We start from the raw sequence: 22,209 nt of genomic DNA, 5'->3' as shown, positions 1-22,209 counted from the left end.
TTTTGCATTGGTGTCAGTTTGTGACAGTTATAAGTGTTAGGGCAGTTAGGGTTAGCCCCCTTTAGGTCTGGGGTACCCCCTTTTAGGTCCAGGGTACCCCTCTAACCCCCCCTAATAAAGGTTAACCCCCTGATCACCCCCCGTCGCCAGTGTCACTAAGCGATCATTTTTCTGATCGCTGTTTTAGTGACACAGGTGACGCTAGTTAGGGAGGTAAGTATATAGGTTCGCTGTCAGTTTTTTATAGCGACAGGGACCCCCATATACTATCGCATAAAGGTTTTAACCCCTTGATTGCCCCCTAGTTAACCCTTTCACCAGCAATCACCGTATAAGTGTTACGGGTGACGCTGGTTAGTTAGTTTGTTTTTTATAGTTTTATAGTTTATTATAGTTTTAGGGCACCCGCCGTTTATTACCTTATAAAGGTTTAACCCCCTAATTGCCTGGTGGTGATATAAGTTACGTTTTTAGGGTCAGATAAGGTCTGCGTCGCCCCAGGCAGCGTCAGGTTAGTGCCAGTACCGCTAACACCCACGCACGCAGCATACACCTCCCTTAGTGCTATAGTATCTGAACGGATCGATATCTGATCCGATCAGATCTATACTCCCCAGCAGTAGGGTTCCCATAAACGCAGTGTTAGCGGGATCAGCCCAGATACCTGCTAGCACCTGCGTTTTGCCCAGCGGCCCAGCCCTGCCCAGCCCACCCAAGTGCAGTATCGATCGATCACTGACACTTACAAAACACTAAGCACACATAACTGCAGCGTTCGCAGAGTCAGGCCTGATCCCTGCGATCGCTAACAGTTTTTTGGTAGCGTTTTGAATCAGTCGCTAACAGTCAGGAGCTTTTTTGCCTGTGAGTCTCACTAGTGTACCCCTAAATTTAGAGCCCAAAATGGCAAATCGAAGGTACACTAGTGAAGAGGCCTACACATTTCTGAGCATGACAGATAGTGAAGAGGAAGTCACTCATCTGTCAGATTCAGGCTCAGAATACGAACCTGTAGAGGACAGCGGCTCCATGACAGATAGCTCTGACGACTGAGTTATGGTCCCTGCTAAGGTCAGGCGTACCAGACCCCAATCTTCTTCTGTCCTTGAAGTGCAAGAACCACAGGTCCCTCATATGGAGCAGAGAAGTACTAGCGCCACTATTCCTTCTGGTGAACTGGCAAGCACCAGCGGCCTAGTACACCCTGGTCGTATATCCAGCACTGCAGTATGACGTGGTGATGTGGCGAGTCCCATAAGTGAAGTTCAAGCTGGCGAGGTGGCAAGCACTAGTAGTGTCCCGCTGCCACCAAGAAGACGAACACAGGCCCGTCGAGCCCATAGTGCCCTTCCTACTGCATTCGCCAATCCGAATTGGGAGCCCACCACTTCTGCAGCACCCGTACTTCCCCCATTCACTGGCCAACCCGGAATTCAGGTGGAAACAGTTGATTTTACGCCACTGGATTTTTATTCGCTGTTTTTCACCGAAGATCTCTATAGATCTATTGTGGACCAAAGCAATTTATACGCTGGTCAATACATCGCCGCTAATCCCCAGTCCTCCCTTGCCAGAGATTGGAGACCAATTACGGTCTCCGAATTTAAGATCTTTCTGGGCCTTTCCCTCAACATGGGCATAAATAAAAAGAGTGAGTTGCGGTCATATTGGTTCACTGACCCAATTTACCATATGCCCGTGTTCTCTGCTTCCATGGCCAGGGCACGATACGAGCAGATTTTGCGGTTCATGCACTTCAATGACAATGAACTCTGTCGTCCTCGTGGAGACCCTGGATACGATCGGCTCTACAAAATTCGGCCCCTCGTAAACCACTTCAACCAATGTTTTGCAGACTTGTTTACTCCCCATCAAGTTGTCTGCGTTGATGAGTTCCTGATTAAATTTTCTGGCCGCTTGTACTTCAAACAGTACCTTCCCAGCAAGCGTGCCAGATACGGGGTCAAGATGTATAAGTTCTGTGACAGGGCCACAGGCTATACATGTAGTTTTATGGTTTACGAGCGCAAAGATAGTCACGTAGAGCCGAAAAACTGCCCTGACTACATAGGAAGCGCTGGCAAGATAGTGTGGGACTTGGTGTCACCCTTATTCGGAAAGGGGTACCACTTGTACGTGGACAATTATTACACGAGCGCCCACTTTTTAGTCACCTTTTTGATCATCAGATTGGAGCATGTGGCACCGTGCGACCTAATCGCCGGGGCTTTCCCCAGCGGCTTGTAGAGTCCCGTCTTAGGCTGGGGGAGAGAGCCTGCTTGCAGTGTAATAATTTGCTCGCTTATGAAGTGGAGGGACAATAAGAATGTTTTCGTTCTTACCTCCCTTCATGCAGACACGACGGCCCAAATTACTACGGCGACTGGTGTTGTGGAGAAACCCCTCTGTGTCCACAAATATAACCAAAATATGGGAGGGGTGGACCTCAACGACCAGTTGTTGGCGCCGTACCTAGTTGACCGTAAGGCCAGATGCTGGTACAAAAAAGTGTCTGTTTATTTATTTCAATTGGCTTTGCTGAACGCTCATGTGCTATACAGAGCTTCAGGATGGACTGGATCCTTCCTTAAATTCCAGGAAGAGATCATCAGAGCTCTTCTGTTTCCAGACGGTGCTCCACCTCACCTTCCCCAACCAAATGCAGTAAGCCGGCTGCATGACAGGCATTTTCCTTATGTCCTCTCCAGTACCCCTACCCAACGAACCCCCCAAAGAAGATGTCGTGTCTGTAGCAAGCGCGGATTTAGGCGTGACACCCGTTATTATTGTCCCTCCTGTCCTGACAATCCTGGTCTATGCATTGGTGAATGTTTTGAACACTACCATACACTAGTTGAGTTTTAGCGTAGGGTACAGCATTGCACAGACTAGGACACACTTTCGCAGGGTCTCCCAAGATGCCATCGCATTTTGAGAGACCCAAACCTGGTACCAGTTACAAAAAAGTTAAAGTTACTAAAAAAAAGTGTAAAAAAAAAAAAAATTAAAAAAAATAAAAACACAAAAAAAAATAGAATAAAAAAACAAAAATAGTTGTCGTTTTATTGTTCTCTCTCTCTCTATTCTCTCTCTATTGTTCTGCTCTTTTTTACTGTATTCTATTCTGCAATGTTTTATTGTTATTATGTTTTACCATGTTTGCTTTTCAGATATGCAATTTTTTTATACTTTACTGTTTTACTGTGTTTTGTTGGTAACCATTTTTTTGTTTTCAGGTACGCCATTCAGCTGCAGAGCGGATTTATTTATCTTGACAGCAACAGCGTTTGCTCCCACGATACATAAAGCCGTGACTCCAGCGCTGTCGGAGGTGATTTCACCACCACAGTTACATACTTCAAAATATATGCCGAAGCGTGGGGGCAGCAGTGGGTGGAGGAGCGATTTGCTCCTGCCTTTTGTGGGAGGATGCCCCCATGCTTCGGCATATATATATTTTAGGCACAGGTTGCGTTAAATGTTTTATTTTTTTACTATGTTTTTTTTTTATTTGCTTTGCAGGTATGGTAAGTCTTCCTGTTATACTGTAATGTTACTTTGTTTTATTGTTAACCATCATTTGCTTAGCAGGTACGCCATTCAGTTGCAGCACGGATTTATTTATCTTGACAGCAACAGCGTTTGCTCCCACGATACATAAAGCCGTGACTCCAGCGCTGTCGGAGGTGATTTCACCACCACAGTTACATAGTTCAGCATATATGCCAAAGCGTGGGGGCAGCAGAGGGCGGAGGAGCGATTTGCTCCTAACTTCTGCAGGAGGATGCCCCCATGCTTCTGCATATATATACGGTGCATATATGCCCATCATTAGAAGTGGGTGGATGAAGGGAGGTATTCTAATGGTGGGCATACCCACCGATCAATCTCTTTTTTTCGTTCAGCCCACAGGCTGCATGAAAATTAAGTTTACAATATATGCCCAACAAGGACCAGCAACGTACTGGTATGTTGCTGGACTTTGAGTGGTTATACCAGAATGATGCCTGCAGGTTTAGGTATCATCTTGGTATCATTCTTTTCAGCCAGCAGTCAGCTTTCATGTAAAAGCAATCCTAGCAGCTAATTAGCCTCTAGACTGCTTTTACAAGCAGTGGGAGGGCATCCCCCCCCCCCACCGTCTTCCATGTTTTTCTCTGGCTCTCCTGTCCCAACAGAGAACCTGAGAATGCAGCCAGTGATTCAGCCAGCTGACCATAGAGGTGATCAGAGACCAGAGTGGCTCCAAACATCTCTATGGCCTAAGAAACCGGAAGCTATGAGCATTTCATGACTTAGATTTCGCCGGATGTAAACAGCGCCATTGGGAAATTGGGAAAGCATTTTATCACACCGATCTTGGTGTGGTCAGATGCTTTGAGGGCAGAGGAGAGATCTAGGGTCTAATAGACCCCAGGTTTTTCAAAAAAGAGTACCTGTCACTACCTATTGCTATCATAGGGGATATTTACATTCCCTGAGATAACAATAAAAATGATTAAAAAAAATAAAAATGAAAGGAACAGTTTAAAAATAAGATAAAAAAGCAAAAAAATAATAATAAAAAAAAAAAAAAAAAAGCACCCCTGTCCCCCCCTGCTCTCGCGCAAAGGCGAATGCAAGCGTCGGTCTGGCGTCAAATGTAAACAGCAATTGCACCATGCATGTGAGGTGTCACCGTGAACATCAGATCGAGGGCAGTAATTTTAGCAGTAGACCTCCTCTGTAAATCTAAAGTGGTAACCTGTAAAGGCTTTTAAAGGCTTTTAAAAATGTATTTAGTTTGTCGCCACTGCATGTTTGTGCGCAATTTTAAAGCATGTCATGTTTGTTATCCATGTACTCGGCCTAAGATCATCTTTTTTATTTCATCAAACATTTGGGCAATATAGTGTGTTTTAGTGCATTAAAATTTTAAAAAGTGTGTTTTTTCCCAAAAAAATGCATTTGAAAAATCGCTGCGCAAATACTGTGTGAAAAAAAAAAAATTAAACACCCACCATTTTAATCTGTAGGGCATTTGCTTAAAAAAATATATATAATGTTTGGGGGTTCAAAGTAATTTTCTTGCAAAAAAAAAAAATTTTATGTAAACCAAAAGTGTCAGAAAGGGCTTTGTCTTCAAGTGGTTAGAAGAGTGGGTGATGTGTGACATAAGCTTCTAAATGTTGTGCATAAAATGCAAGGACAGTTCAAACCCCCCCCCCCCCCCCAAATGACCCCATTTTGGAAAGTAGGCACCCAAGCTATTTGCTGAGAGGCAAATAGCTTGGGGTGTCTACTTTCCAAAATGGGGTCATTTGGGGGGGGGGGGGGGTTGTGCTATCTTGGCATTTTATGGCCTTCAAAACTGTGATAGGTAGTGAGGAGTGAAATCAAAACTTTACGCCCTTAGAAATCCTGAAGGCGGTGCTTGGTTTTCGGGGCCCCGTACACGGCTAGGCTCCTAAAAAGTCCCACACATGTGGTATCCCCATACTCAGGAGAAGCAGCTAAATGTATTTTGGGGTGCAATTCCACATATGCCCATGGCCTGTGTGAGCAATATATCATTTAGTGACAACTTTGTGCAAAAAAAAAAAAAATGTTGTCACTTTCCCGCAACTTGTGTCAAAATATAAAATATTCCATGGACTCAACATGCCTCTCAGCAAATAGCTTGGGGTGTCTACTTTCCAAAATGGGGTCATTTGGGGGGGGGGGGGGGTTGTGCCATCTTGGCATTTTATGGCCTTCAAAACTGTGATAGGTAGTGAGGAGTGAAATTCAAAATTCATCAAAATTAGAAATCCTGAAGGCAGTGCTTGTTTTCGGGGCCCCGTACGTGGCTAGGCTCCCAAAAAGTCCCACACATGTGGTATCCCCATACTCATGAGAAGCAGCTAAATGTATTTTGGGGTGTAATTCCACATATGCCCATGGCCTGTGTGAGCAATATATCATTTAGTAACAACTTTTTGTAAATTTATTTTTTTTTTGTCATTATTCAATCACTTGGGACAAAAAAAATTAATATTCAATGGGCTCAACATGCCTCTCAGCAATTTCCCTGGGGTGTCTACTTTCCAAAATGGGGTCATTCGTGGGGGTTTTGTACTGCCCTGCCAATTTAGCACCTCAAGAAATGACATAGGCAGTCATAAATTAAAGGCTGTGTAAATTCCAGAAAATGTACCCTAGTTTGTAGGCGCTATAACTTTTGCGCAAACCAATAAATATACACTTATTGACAATTTTTTTTACCAAAGACATGTGGCCGAATACATTTTGGCCTAAGTGTATGACTAAAATTGAGTTTATTGGATTTTTTTTATAACAAAAAGTAGAAAATATCATTTTTTTCAAAATTTTCGGTCTTTTTCCATTTATAGCGCAAAAAAAAAAAACGGCAGAGGTGATCAAATACCATCAAAAGAAAGCTCTATTTGTGGGAAGGAAAGGACGCAAATTTAGTTTGGGTACAGCATTGCATGACCACGCAATTAGCAGTTAAAGCGACGCAATGCCAAATTGTAAAAAGTGCTCTGGTCAAGGAAGGGGGTAAATCCTTCCGGGGCTGAAGTGGTTAAAAAAAAATGGTTGGGTAGGATTTTCTGTGTTAAAGTATGCTGCCAGCCCATTTAAAAAGAATTGAATGCAGTGCACCTTAATACTCAAAAGCATGTTGTCTTAATGAGGGTGCATTAACAAAGTACATATTGTGTGTGTGTGTGTATATATATATATATATATATATATATATATATATATATATATATACATACATACATTTAATAAAAAAACCACCATGAAAAAGTCTGCAAAGATTACCTATGAGCAATTATTATATCATTATTTAATACATTTGTACAGTGTTAAATGGAATGTTCTCATTCTTAGGGGAAGGTACCACAGAAGCAGCTAAATACCAGACCTATTGAACTGTTTATGTGCAGCATATTGAAGAGACAAGGCTACGGGGAAGGATTTCGCTGGCTATCGCAGTATATTGATTGACAAAAAATGTGCTTCATTCTCTTTTTAAAAAAAATTGAATTAAGATTTTATAGCTTGAAAGAAATTCCTATGCATCAATGCCATTTCAAGAAGATATGATTAAATTGCAATAAAGTACTATTTTATTTTAATAACAATGTTTTATTGAGTTTGTACACATCTACCAGATGCAATGTGACTAGCTTAAATAAATACCATTCTCTTTCTATAGTGTTGAACACCATAAATGCATTTGTTAGCACCAGTTCAGGTCAGTATATTAAAGCGGTAGCATAGCAGTTATTACCTGACCCATGACACTGAGGCAGAAAAACAGGGTATCTTGGACCTTAATTTAAGAAGGAATGGAGATAAAATTGTACCCCATGCCTTTTTGTTTAAAGTCTGATTTTCAAAGTTAGAATAAATTGAAAATGGTGTGGCACAGTGGTGTAGTAGGTAGCACTTTCGCCTAGCAGTAAGAAGGGTCGCTGGTTTGAATCTTAACCACGACACTACCTGCCTGGAGTTTGCATGTTCTCCCTGGGTTTCCTCCGGGTACTCCGGTTTCCTCCCACACTCAAAATAAATGCTGGTAGGTTAATTGGATCCTGTCTAAATTGTCCCTAGTATGTATGAATGTGAGTTAGGGACCTTAGATTGTAAGCTCCTTGAGGGTAGGGACTGATGTGAATGTACAATGTATATGTAAAGCGCTGCGTAAATTGACGGCGATATATAAGTACCTGAAATAAATAAAATAAATAAAAATATTAAAAAAATAAAAAAATAAAGGAACATAGAACAAGTAAACCACAGTGAACAGTGCAATCATGAGAAAAAATGGCCTGCAACTCCTTGCTTGCTCTTTAAAATCTTTAAAATGTATTGATTATCCATAAAAGACACAGACAGCAGATGTAAACACGTTTCAGCCTTGCAGGCCTTGTTCACTACAAATGCCATATACATAAATGCCACAATATATAGTGTATAAACATGTCATTAATTTGCCAATTAGTAGTGTAGAGGGCACCTACTTTTACGTAGGTGACCTTTCTTGTTAGCTTTCTGTTACAGGTAAATTTAGACAGGCTGATGCTATTTGCAGCAGGCCTGTTTTGTTTGATTTCCATATTTGAGTGACAGGTGGTTTATGTGTTGGTCTCAGCCAATCATTAATTTGCTTGGTAATCCCGGGACTCTCATATAAAAAGGGGGTCACATGGTGCCGAGGGGGTTCGAGTCCAGTCCTGCTCTGAGGAGCGAGAGAGCCAGCCTGATTCCCGGAGGGGAAGTTGGAGGTTTTCCCCTCCAGGGAGCCAACGGAGCTTCACCTTAGCGAGAAGGGTGTAGATCTGGTCCTCATGGAGGAACAGACGACATCTTGCCGCGTGTAGTCATGAATGTCGTAGGCTGCCCCTGCGGGAAGGGGAACGGGCCACAAAGAGATAGAGAAAACTGAGGATCATTGCGGATGAAGTAGCAACAAAGCGGAAGGAAACTGGGCGATTGATCGTTTATGAGTGGCACATGGACTATTGATCACGTGAGTGAAAGCCCAAGGGAAAGGTACTGCCAAAGACTGAGGGTTGTTGGTGCACAAGTCAGTGAGATGGGCAGTAATGGCCTATGACTTTGAGTTCAGCATTGCCCCGGGATTCCAATCAGTCAAGCGGGAGGAGTTATTCAGATTTGCTCTCCTTTAGTTTAATTTGGAAGTACCATGTCGGTGGGAAGTAGTGGTAAAGAGGTAGCGGTGAAGCTGCAAGCACACATGTAGAGCTATGGATTGTTCTTTTAAAGTTATCCAGATGAAGAAGTTATTCAGAGTGACTCTTTATCAAATCATTCTCTATCAAATCTACTTCCATCGTCCCTGATTGAAGAGATCATTGAAAAATGATTTCTGGACTGTCCACAATTGTACTCAGATTTTCCTGTAGGATTCATGGAAAGATGACAATGTAACAGAAGAGCACCTCAAAGGAAGTCCTTCTCCCATCCCAGTTTATGCTGATGAATAAAGCATTAAGAAAAGCATTAAGGACTGTGACTTTTAAATCTATGGGCTGCAGGGTTGAGTAGTAAACGTGAATTACGGATATAACAAATATTAAGCCGCTCCTTCGGGGGTAAGTGCTACAGTAAATAATCTAAGTTACTTGGAGAGGTGAAACACCATACATGTACAGACATAGATCCAATCAAGATACAAACATGATTGTTTGCATAATCAAAAAAAGACATTAAAATCCAAGAAAATAACAATTCGAAAACTAAAGCTGAATAAACAGAAAAGTTGAAAAAAGGGAAACATTGAACAGTGCCCATGCTAATGTGAAGTGTAACTCTACTTTTGTTAAGAAAAAAAATTATGCCCTATGTCAATGTACAGTACAAGGATTTTAACAAATGCATGTTTTTCTCTTCTGAAGCTGTTCTTTGCAAGAATGATTTCTGAATGGGAAGGCTTGCACTTATAAACACCTGGTGCACTATCAGTGTTCCAAGAAGAACGTTGCTGTGTCAGCATCCCTTTAGAAGTATTTAACTCTCAGGGAGTATCTCACCAAAAATGAAATTCCTGTTGCAGGGAAAGCCAAAAATTGTATTGTATCTTACATAGTTACATAGTTACATAGTAGGTGAGGTTGAAAAAAGACACAAGTCCATCAAGTCCAACCTATCTTATTGCAGATAATCTGAGAGAAACAGTGAGCCGATTATAAAAGCAGGAAATTACATTTCTGGGGGTGTTCTGTACATCAACTGTGTACAAAAAAACCTCCAGGTTGCCATATTTCATTGCCTTTTTTTGTCAGTTTTAGAAAATTACAAGGTAAGGGTAATTATAACAATAAATTACAAAATAGCTTTTGTGGCAGGAAGTGACAGGAAGTGAGGGTAAAACCCTACCAATGGCTTTCCTTGGGGACAAACAGGTCAGTCTAAATAGTTTCCCCATTTGGTAAATTGCACTCTAGCATTTTGCTCTGTACACCCCAAATTATTAGGTATCTTGGACTTTGGGGTTTATTTACTAAAGGCAAATCCACTTTGCACGACAAGTGCACTTGCTGGAGATCCGAGGGGGACATGCAAGGATAATAAAAAAACAGCATGTTTGAGGTTTTGGTTCCGAATATGGGAAAAACACCCTCATAGATAGGCACCACATCCCTAAGCAAAAATATAGTTTAAAAGGACGTACAAAGGAGAGGGATTTTCACGGTGCAAGTAAGTTAAGCATATGAAAAAGCTGTATATCTTTTCTCTTTTTTTAAAAAAAACAGTTTATTGTTTACATTTAAAAAACACATATATTATGTAGAGTAACAGACATATTCCTTTTGAAACTTAAAACAAGGTGGTCAAAGTAGGGAATGACAAAGAAAAATGTACACTACGGATTCACAGATGGTAGTTATTGCATACTAGCCCGACATGTTTCGCATTGTAAGTAATTTAAGTATTTTTTAAGTAATTTCTAAATTACTTAGTTCAGTATTCTTCTGTGTAGTGACAATATCCTTTGCTCTCATTTTATTTCATTCTCTAGCCTTAACATATCCACTATTCCTTGCAATCATCATTTCACTATTACCGCTGACCATCTGTGTCCTTGGTTGCAGTTTTAATTAATCTTCGGCGTAAGTGTCAATTGATTGATTTTTTCTTAAATTTAATTAACCCCTTGTATATAATTTTCCCTGACATTGAATATTTTATTATTCATACAACAGCTTCACCTTACTGCTCCTTGTGGTTGCAAAAAAAGCCCCCCTGCTGTCATGCTTGGCTGTGTCTGTATATGCCGGTTCTGACGAGATTTTGTAGGGTCAACTTCAGGGGTAAGCCTTTATGGACACTTCAGAGTGACAACACGTGCTTTCTCATTATATTTAATGTTGTATTAATACTGAAAATTATCTATGTGTGTATACAAAAACTTTTCTCTTTTCTCTATTTTCCGTAGAATTACTAAAAGTATTGGATGACTCACTAAACAGTTGCATATCCCTTGAAAAAGCGACAATGCGAAACATGTCGGGCTAGTATGCAATAACTACCATCTGTGAATCCGTAGTGTACATTTTTCTTTGTCATTCCCTACTTTGACCACCTTGTTTTAAGTTTCAAAAGGAATATGTCTGTTACTCTACATAATATATGTGTTTTTTAAATGTAAACAATAAACTGTTTTTTTTTAAAAAAGAGAAAAGATATACAGCTTTTTCATATGCTTAACTTACTTGCACCGTGAAAATCCCTCTCCTTTGTACGTCTTTTTAAAAAAACAGCATCTTTGCTTCTACATGATTGTATGATAAAATCACCAGTGCTTTCCCTCAGATTTACAGCGAGTACACTTGTACTGCAGAGTGGATTTGCCTTTAATAAACCCCAAAATACCTAAATATTTGGGGTGTACACAACAAAGTGCTAGATTCAATTTGCCTAATGGGGACACTAGTTAGATTGCCCTGTGTGTCCCCAAGGAAAGACTTAGGTAGGGTTTTACCCTTACTTCCTGCTTGGCTGTGACAGGAAGTGAAGCCAATTTTCGGATAGGGGACACAAAGCCCAACCTAAAAAAAGACAAGCAGGGGTTCTAACACTCACTTGGTTTCCCTCAAATGCCCACAAATAGAATAGGATTGTCTTGAGCTAGATTTTAGCTCAGTGCTCTAAATCAGTGCTTCTCAACCCTGTCCTCAAGTACCCACAACAGACCATGTTTGCAGGTTTTCATTCATCTTGCACAGGTGCTTTAAATCACAGTCAATGGCCTGTTTTTTTGGACAGCTATTTTAGCTAAGATAAATTCACAAAACATGTTCTGTCAGGGGTACTTGAGGACTGAGGCTGAGAACCACTGTGCTAAAATGGAAAATGAATAATTACCGCTCTGTAATTTTCCTTTCCTGGTGACTATCCATGGCAGCATACGCACAATCCATGCATATGCTACCATGAAAATGAACAAAACATATAAAACATAAAAATTTGCTACAAATCTTATTGGTCAACAAAATAGGACTTGGAAAAGAGCAAGGGAAGCAAAAAAACACATGTATGTTAATTTGAGACACTAACAGAATATGGTTTTGAGGTCTGACCATTTTACAAAGGAAATTAACAGAAGTGTGCCCACAAATGAATATCTATTAAAGGTTTAAACATTAGTCACATCATTTTGAGGAAGATTTTGCAAAATAATGCAGCACAATCTATTAAATCAAAGTGAAACAACCTACAAATGACACACATTGACAACATCAAAAATATTTCTGTGGAAAATATCCCCCCCCAAAAAATACAAATAAACCAAAGTAAAAAAACTTGCTCTAAAACACATCTGTTTTGTAAAGACATAACAAACAAAATGAAAATACATGTGTTCCAAACTCTATAAGGACACCCAAATGTACTCTCTTGCCGGATGGACACACACACGGAGACACACACGGTTCACCCAGTGTAGAGACAGAACTTCAAAGTGGGTCCACCTGTCAGGGATGTCCTTAAATTATTAACCCCCAAAAAATAGCCTGCCCCCCCAATACATACAAGGTCATTTGGTCTGTTAAGGCTTAAAATGAGAACCCAGACCTGAAAAATCCCACCCCAAACACTAACAAACCCCTAGCCAAACACACAGCAAGCCAGCCCATGAAAGAGGGGTGGATGCTTGGGGGAAGGAGGGGCTCGGGCACCCCAAAAGTCAACCACCTTGTTCCCCTATTTAGGGGGACAAGGACCTCTTCCACACAACCCTAGGCTGGGGTTGTGGGGGGCTGCAGACAGGGGGCTTTACGGAATGTGGAAAGCCCCTTTAAACTAGTGGGTACAAGGTGCTTTGTGGTTGGTATTTGGCTGAGCCCAACATGCCCCAAAGGCAGCCACCTATGTTGAGTGCATGTGGCCTTGTATGGTTCAGGAGGGGGTTGGACGATCGCTCTTCTTGCCCCTTTCCTATGCTATGTTGTATGCTCTGAAAAAGGATGTGGTTTGCATTGGTGAAGGCAGCTCACAACCTTTGGAGAATGGAGTGGAATGTGGATTTCCCCTTTAAAAGCAAAAGCAAAAGCAAAAGCTAGCCCATGGAAATCCAAGGGGTTAGAGGGGGAGACAAGAGCATTGTAGAATGGAGTGTGGAGTTCCCCTTTAAAAGCAAAAGTTAGCCAAAAGAAATCATATGCATTAGAAGGGGGAGACAAGAGCATTGTAGAATTGAGTGTGGAGTTCACCTTTAAAAGAAAAAGTTAGCCGAAAGAAATCATACGCATTAGAAGGGGGAGACAAGAGCATTGGAGAATGGAGTGTGGAATTCCCCTTTAAAAGCAAAAGCTAGCCCAAAGAAATCATATGCATTAGAGGGGGAAGGTTAAATGCCCTTTTAGGAGGAGCTAAAGGAGCGAGAGTCTTTTTACATAATTTTAACAAGGTGCATGTCACATGTTGGCAACATAGCATACTAACATGACCTGTGTGCAAATCTCTTTAAAAAAATACATGAAGGTGAACCAGTGTAAAAAAAGAAAAAAAATGTCAGGTTTGTCAATTGCATTTACGTTGCTTGACATTTACTAAGATTTTGGCCGCGCAGTGAACAAACGCATTTAAACAAGCGCAAGAGCCGCTTGCAGTGCTTACACTGAAGCAGCTAATATTACGAATGGAAACACACCTAACATTAGTAGGAACAAATCAGACCCTACACCTAGTACAAGTACCCATACTGCAGCAGTGCAAAATAAGGCCACACAAAATAAAACAGAAGCAGGGGGAAATGGAACCAACTATTACCCGTACCAACCACCAATGGGTCACTATTCCAGACCATGGAGAGGTGGACCCAGGGGTAGGGGCTACTATAATCAAAACTATGGACCCCCACAGTGCCAGGGGGAATGGAGGGACTGGAGGGAGCTCTACAAACCACCCACACCTATCCACCAAGCAAACGGGGGGTTGGAACAGAAACCCACAAGAAGGAGGGTTTGCAGAGGGGGAAGCAAAAAGAAAAAAAGAAAACTAGGGGAGGGAATTTATCATTTAACAAGTATATTTTTTCACAGGAAGAATTAATAGCACTAGACAAGGGAATACAATATGCACCAAGTAAACTTTTAACCACTTAAAGAGGGAGTCCCGCGAAATTTTTTTTTTTAAAAGTCAGTAGCTACAAATACTGCAGCTGCTGACTTTTAAAATAAAGGTACTCACCTGTCCCCGAATCCAGCAGTGTCGGCATCCGAGGCCGAACCGTCCCTCGGTCCTCGGCAGCTGCTGCCACTATTCTCTGTGTGGGAATCAGGAAGTGAAGTGTTGCGGCTTTACTTCCCGATTCCCTACTGCGCATGCACAAGTCACACTATCCGTCCTAACTGGTTGCCTCTATCTCCTGGGTCCCCTATGTTTCCCAGCAGACAGCGCGGTGGGGCAGTAAGAGGCATAGACTCCCGTGGGAGTCTATGCCAGAAGTGGGTGCAAATACCTGTCTTAGACAGGTATCTGCACCCCCCTCCCCCCTGAAAGGTGCCAAATGTAACACTGGAGGGGGGGGGTTCCGAAAAGCGGAGGTTCCATTTTTGTGTGGACCTACGCTTTAAGGACCGAGCCTCCTTCTGAGATTTGTTGTTTACAAGTTAAAAACAGTTTTTTTGCTAGAAAATTACTTAGAACCCCCAAACATTATATATTTTTTTCTAACACCCTAGAGAATAAAATGGCCATCGTTGGAATACTTTCTGTCACACCGTATTTGCACAGCGGTCTTACAAACGCACTTTTTTACATTAAAAAATAAGACACCAGTAAAGTTAGCCCAATTTTTTTTATATTGTGAAAGATAATGTTATGCCGAGTAAATTGATACCCAACATGTCGCGCTTTAAAATTGCGCCCGCTCATGGAATGGCGACAAACTTTTACCCTTAAAAATTTCCATAGGCCACATTTAAGAAATTCTACAGGTTGCATGTTTTGAGTTACAGAGTTGGTCTAGGGCTAGAATTATTGCTCTCGTTCTACCGATCGTGGCAATACCTCACATGTGTGGTTTGAACACAGTTTACGTATGCGTTCGCTTCTGCACATGAGCTCGGCGGGACGGGACGCGTTTAACTTTTTTTTTTTCTTATTTACTTTACCTTTTATTTTATTTTTTTTTTACACTGTTCTTTTTTTTTTTTTTAAAAGTGTCACTTTTATTCCTATTATGTAAACATCCCTTGTGATAGAAAAAAGCATGACAGGACCTCTTAAATATGAGATCTGGGGTCAAAAAGACCTTAGATGTCATATTTACATTAAAATGCAAAAAAAAAAAAAGTGATATTTTGTTAAATGTGCCAATTGAGCAGCTTTATAATATAATGAAAAGTTTGTAAATCCTAAGCCACTGTGAATTTTGGGAAGGTATAACGTTGCTCTAGGTAAGCGTGGTTTGAGTTTCCCCCAAGCAAATTGTATTAATTTTTGTGTTATGATTCTAAAGAATCATAAACAATCATAAAGCAGGTACATGTATTAGAGGAACTCTGAGCCCGGGTTCACACCTATGCGAATTAGATGTGCGTTTCCCCACATCTAATTCCATAGTAGGAGAATGTGACTGGCTCCCTATGGAGCCGGTTCACATATCTCCGGGGCGGCTGCGGAGCGCACTGTGCGTCTTTGACTCAGTTTCAGGGCCGAATTCAGGCATAGAATCGGCCCTGATTCGTCCCTGAAACGGGGAACAGGGACCCACAGTGCTCCTGTGCAATCCGCAGCCCGGTATAGTGTGAACCCGGGCTAAAAGTATAAGAATTCTATATCTGTAATAGAAGGCTCCATTCATATTCTTTGTGCCAAAGGCTCAATAAGCAGGGCAAACAACAGTGGAGAGAGCGGGCATCCTTGACGTGTGCCCCTCTCTATGTTGAATGTCTCGGATTTGTAGAATGCGTATTTAATGTAAGCTTTGGGTTCATAGTATAATGCTGAAATCTATTGTAAAAAAAATATGGGCCAAAACCCCATTTACTAAGGGTATAGTGCATATAGGACCAGGAAATAGAATCAAATGTTTTTGTTATATCTAGTGAGAGGAAGCAGGCTGGAATGCGGTTCAATTTAGCAGCATGTAATAAAAGGGTTGCACGTCTAATATTATCACTAGCTTGTCGAATAGGGATAAATCCTACTTGATCTCTATGAATAATTTTACTGATGAATGTATTATGTCTAGTAGCTAGAATTTTGGCTAATATTTTGATATCTAAATTTAATAGGGAAATAGGACGATAATTCGAACAAATGGTGTCATCAGTGTTAGGTTTGGGAAGCATATAAATAATCGCTGTCAAGGTTTCCTGTCTAAAAGAATGTCCTGAAAGGAGAGAGTTGAAGGCGTTCGCTAAAACTGGTGAAAGTGTTTCTATATATTTACAGTAATAATGTGCGGAAAATGCATCTGGGCCAGGTCTTTTGTTTAGTTTCAATGTTTTGATAGCATTGGACATCTCATCAACCGATACAGGGTCCTCCAATAATTCTAATTGTGTTGTGAATAATGAGGGAAGGGAAATGTGAGAAAAAACTCATCTGCTTTGGATGTATCCAGCTCAATGTCAGATGAATATAAAGTAGTTAAATGTGACTTGAATTTTTGAAGTATTTTCTTTGGGTTATTGGAATATACATCCCTGGATATTTTAAGGCATATAGGTTTAGAGGGAATGATGTAAGACTTAAGCGTATGGGCTGATAGAGTTTCCGGTTTATTTGCTTTCATGTAAAAGTTGTGGCGTGATTGTTTAATGGTTTTATCTGCTGACTCTGTGAGAAACAAATCAAATTCTAGTTTGGCCTTATCTAAGTTAAATTTTAGTGAAGGGGAAGGATTGGTTTGGAATGCCATATAGCAAGTGTTAAAATCACTTTCTAACTTGCTGTATAGAGCTTTACGTTCTCGGTTAAAAAGAGCAGCTTGTCTCAAACACGTACCCCCGGAAAACTGGTTTGTGGGCTTCCCGCAGAGTGAGTGGAGAAATGTCGGGGGTAGAATTGTCTTCAAGGTATTCTTTTAGTGCAAGTTCAATATTAAGTTTATGTGTCAGATTTTTGAGCAAAGAGTCTCTAAGAAGCCAAGCAGAATCATGTGCTTTTGGGATTGTAGAGGCTATAACAGTTTATATTGCACTATGATCAGACCATGGGATGGGCAAAATTTTGGATGCCAAAATTTCAGGCACCATACCTATAGTTAAAAATATATGGTCAATCCGTGAGAATGAACGGTGGGGATATGAATAATGAATATATTGCCTTTTAGTTGGATTAAATTCATGGCAGGAGTCTACTAAATTGTATTTTGCAATAAGTTGCCAAAAAGAACGTCTATTGGGAATGTTTGATTGAGGTATAGGTGATTTATCTAGAAAGGGAAAGATAGTCAGATTAGAATCTCCACATGTAAGTATCGTACCTATTTTGTGTGATTCTGTTACCTGTAATGTAAATGGGGTATTGCGGTGGAATGCAATAAGTATGCCATGTTGTTTGGTTAAAACTGAGACTGTATATACCTGAAAATATACCTTACTGAAATATTTAGGAGTGGATTGTGGTGTAAAGTGGGCTTCTTGAAGGTACAAGATATGTGCTTTTCTAGTGGCAAAGGAGCGAAAGCCTTTGGTGTTTTTTTGTGGGATGTTAAAACCTTGCACATTTGGAGATAATATATTTAACAGGGCCATGGGGTTACAAGTTCATAAGGTATATTATCATGTAATCTAAAACATTGTGTGAGTAAGTTTGTCTCCGAAGGGGGGGGGGGGGGGGGAATAAGGAAGGATGACAAAGTAAAAGGGAAGAAGATCTAAGACCAAAATAAGAAAAAAATGCAAATTTTTATTAGTCTTGAATATTAAATAAGGAAAGCCAACAATTAACCTCCCTGACGAAATTCCCGAGTGTGGCTCGGGGTGGATTTTCTGCACCAAAAGCGGTAACCCCGAGCCACACTCAGGATTGCATCGCAGGATCCAGGTGCAGCAAACTTACCTTGTCCCCAGGATCCTGCGATGTCCTCCCCGCTCTGTGTGCAAGCCGTCCTCCGCCGGATCTATCACAGAGCCGAGCTACTTTCCCTGTGAGCATTGCGACGCACAGGGACGGAGAACGGCGCCAAATTAAAAAATTAAAAAACACAATACATATACAGTACACTGTAATCTTACAGTTTACATTACTGTATCAATTTATTTCACATCCCTTTTGTCCCTAGTGGTTTGTCCAGTGCCCTGCATGCAGTTTTATATTATAAATACTGTTCTTTCTGCCTGGAAACTGGAGATTGTCCATAGCAACCAAAACCGTCCCTTTACATCAAAAGTGGTTTTAGACCAGCTAGAAAACAGCGATAATAAATTAGAATCACTTGCAGAATCGAGCGATAGTAATTTGTGGGGAAATCCGTCATCAAACACTGAAAGTAATGACAGTGACAATTCTGTAACTGAGCAAATTTCAGTGTTTTTGATTTGATTACATTATTGAATATTTTTTATTATTATTGTATTATTATTTGTTATTATTATTTATAGTTATTTATTATATTATAATTTATGATTTTGTGTTTCAAACTTTATCATACCATGTCTACTAGACTCTTGTTTGGACAGATTTAAATGAGTTATTGCTAAGAATTACAGGCCTACAATATAAAACGCCAAATTTTCATGCAAAATAATTGTACTGCTTTCAGCATCAAAAATCTGAAATAATCATACCACCATGGAGGTTAACAGGATATCATAAGTGTATATGAAACCTGAACATATTTGAACTAAGGGTCAAATGACAAAAATAAATATGGCTACTGAAAAGTGAACCAAGGTATCTATAAAGCCATCTATTTTAAATTTGGAATAGAATTGTATCTATAATATTCTATGCTAAAAACTGGTGAGATAATTCAAGTATCGCATTAAGGCTGAAAATGACTAAATAAGAACAGAACTTTATAATTGCCTTATTGATTATGAGATAAAGAAAAAAAATCATAGAAATATGGATTTATGAAAATGGATAAGATATCCCATTATCATAATACCATAACCAGATGTGCTTGAATACGGAAAAAAACTATTGAAGGCCTTATGTAAAATGAACAGTAACGCCCCATACACACGATTGGATTTTCCGACAACAAATGTTGGATGTGAGTTTGTTGGCTGAAAGTCCGACCGTGTGTATGCGCCATCAAACATTTGCTGTTGGACTTTCTGCCAACAAATGTTTGATAGCAGGTTCTCAAATTTTCTGCCAACGAAACTTTGCTGTCGGAATTTCCGATCGTGTGTACACAAGTCCGACACACAAAAGTTCACGCACGCTCGGAATCAAGCAAAAGGAGCCGCACTGGCTATTGAACTTTCTTTTTCTCCGCTCGTCATACGTCTTGTACGTCACCACGTTCCCACCTTCGTAATTGTTGGCCAACATTTGTGTGACCGTGTGTATGCAAGACAAGTTGGAGCCAACATCCTTCGAACAAAAATCCACAGTTTTTTTGTCGGAAAGTCCAATATTATGTATGGGGCATAAGAATTGGTGGACTCATCCAGCAAATATAGAGCAAAATCTGAATACAAAGTATTCTTTAGTCCATCGAATCATCAGGAACCGTGTCAGAGGATCGAAAGCGGCTTCTCTTGTGCAAACTCTGATGCTCGTTTCTCCCTGGTAGTGTAGAAGGTTTGTCGGAGGAAGATGATGTCGATCTTCAGCGTGTGGTTTCTTGATTTTGTGTCAAGCTCAAAAGGTGTTTGTCTCGGAGAGTAGTTTGAAGGTCATTTTCAGAATGACATATAAATTTGGAGCCTTGGAATGTTAAACACACTGAAAAGGCAAACCCCCACTGATGCATTGATTGCATTGCAATAGTTGTAGTAGGGGTATATAAGCCCTTCTTTTGTTGATAGTAAGTTGGGACAAATCTGCAAAAAGCTGGTAGAAGGTTAGAGATTCTTTTTTTCTCACTGCAGATAATAGTAGTTCTTTTGTTCTGTAGAAATGGAACGTCGCAATGATATCACAAGGTGGACCGTCAGATTCTTTTGGGCGTTAGGGCTCTATGAACCCTGTCCATTTCCAGACACTCCACAGGGATAACTGGTTGTAATTCCTGAAAGAGTGCTGTTATTGTGGCTTGTAGGTCAATTACAGTTTCAGGAATACCACTAATGCACAGATTGGAGCGTCTAGCACGATTTTCTAAATCTGAGTTATTTGACAGAGCCTGTGAGGGAGTATGTGCCTTTAAATTCTTAGCAGCACTGCTGGAAGTTCCTGAGCAGAGGGCTGCGGCGCCATTTTAGATGTGTTGTGAGGCGGCACTGTTTTGTTGGATTTAGGCTTCATATTCAACCTAGGACCATCGGGGATGAAACCCCCTGAATCAGGAATGCTGTGGCCATAGGTATGTGTTATTAAAGTGTGGGTGTTTAGCGGACACCCGCAGTTATACGGCTTTACCTTCCTGAAGCGGAGCTTCAGGCGGGCCTGTCCGCTCCACTCAACTCCGCGCATGAGCCCCCCCAGGAACAGATATTTTTAGACGTGGTTATGTTGCTATACAATGCTGTCTCAGATGCAAAAAGCAAACAAACAACAAATAGCATTCTGGAAAAAACAAAATTAAATACGTTTGGTAATATAGTGTGACGCCTGCCTTTACACGCACGTGAACTTTAATGGCATCCCACTCTTATGCCCCGTACACACGGTCGGATTTTCCGATGGAAAATGTCCGATCGGAGCGTGTTGTCGGAAATTCCGACCGTGTGTGGGCTCCATCGGACATTTTCCATCGGATTTTCCAACACACAAAGTTGGAGAGCAGGAGATAAAATTTTCCGACAACAAAATCCGATCGCGTCAATTCCGACCGTGTGTGGCCTGTTCCGACGCACAAAGTGCCACGCATGCTCAGAAGATATTCCGGCACGGAACAGCTCGTTCTGGTAAACTTAGCGTTCGCAATGGATAAAGCACTTTCGTCACGCTGCAATGTCAAAAATGGTTTAATACAGCGCACTCTCTTCTTCTTTATAATGTGACAAGAATATAGTAGTTTTGCTGCTCATATTCACACAGACTTCTCACAAACTTATTTCGTTACTATTTATCGGGATTCCCTCAATATATTTTTATTTCTCACATCTGACAACATTTTTTTTTTGTATTTTTTTTTTTTTTTTTTGGCTTTAATGTAGATTCTTTTTTTGTGTTTGTATTTTTTTGAAGGGTGTTAATTTTTGGGGGGGATTTTGATTTGTACTCCCGAAAATGTTTGTGTGTGTTTTTTGTTTTGTTTTGTTTTGTTCCCACAACACCATTGATATGTTGTTCTATTTAATCTGTAGGAGATTGTTTGGTGTTGTTGTCCCTTGTTAATTTCACATTTTATGTTAGAAATGTACCTGAATTGTCACCAACAAACTGTCCTTTTTGGATGAAAACACACACAGGAGAGTAGAATTTCCCTAAAAAAATTTTCACAACTAAACAAAGAGGGAGGCAACGCTGGAGAAACAGCAGAAGTGGGTGAAGCCTTGTACCCCCGGGGCAGACATCAACTATTTCAAAGCAAAATTGGTGGCCTGAGGAGTCCATATCTAAGGGAGGGCAGTCTGGTCCAGAAGTCCCTGAGATCCGGAAAGCAGCAGATGACATCTGTGTCCCCAGGCTGTGGTCATACAAGAGACTGCAGCTTTTGTCAGACCAGACTGAACCCAGGGTCATCACTCTCAGGTCTTCTTTCCACGCTTCCTTCCACGCGGTGGCTCAGGTGGTGGAGTTGTGGCAGCAGGAGGAGGAGGAGGATGGTCCAACTCAACCACGTCGGTCTTGGGTGTTAGTTCCCCACTCACCCCCTTACGTAGGACTTTACACAGAAGGTCCTCACAGAGCCTGCGTTGACCCTCCTGCATGCCCTGCAGTTTGGTGGCAGCCATGCAGGCAAAGGCCTCTTCAGGAGTGGGTAAGGCTCGTAGGGACGCCGAAGCCTCCTGAATCAGCCTGAACGCAGAATCCTGCACGGGACTCGGAGTCGTCTTCCTGGCTCTTTTGTATGGAAGGCAGAGGGGAGGAACCTGAGATTCAGTCAGGCTGCGACTGGTCCCAGGCTTCTCTTGGCTAACACTTAGCCCCGCCTCCTCCTGGCTGCCACTAACC

The 22,209-nt window shown here is 41.1% G+C and overlaps 1 protein-coding gene across 2 annotated transcripts in view; it reads left to right on the top strand.

Moving 5' to 3' along the window:
• SAR1B (secretion associated Ras related GTPase 1B) overlaps positions 1 to 7,133 on the top strand; it is a 301,257-nt gene extending 294,124 nt beyond the window's left edge. For both annotated transcript variants that reach the window (XM_073620798.1, XM_073620799.1), the window contains exon 7: positions 6,880 to 7,133. In XM_073620798.1, the coding sequence (XP_073476899.1) occupies positions 6,880 to 6,996 (117 nt within the window). In that variant the 3' untranslated portion in view covers positions 6,997 to 7,133. The remainder of the gene's footprint in view (positions 1 to 6,879) is intronic.
• Positions 7,134 to 22,209: the final 15,076 nt, after the last annotated feature.

The sequence above is a fragment of the Aquarana catesbeiana genome, linkage group LG03 (genome assembly GCF_042186555.1).
Source record: "Aquarana catesbeiana isolate 2022-GZ linkage group LG03, ASM4218655v1, whole genome shotgun sequence".
NCBI classification, from domain to species: Eukaryota; Metazoa; Chordata; class Amphibia; order Anura; family Ranidae; genus Aquarana; species Aquarana catesbeiana.
This window is presented reverse-complemented; position numbering and strand designations above follow the sequence as displayed.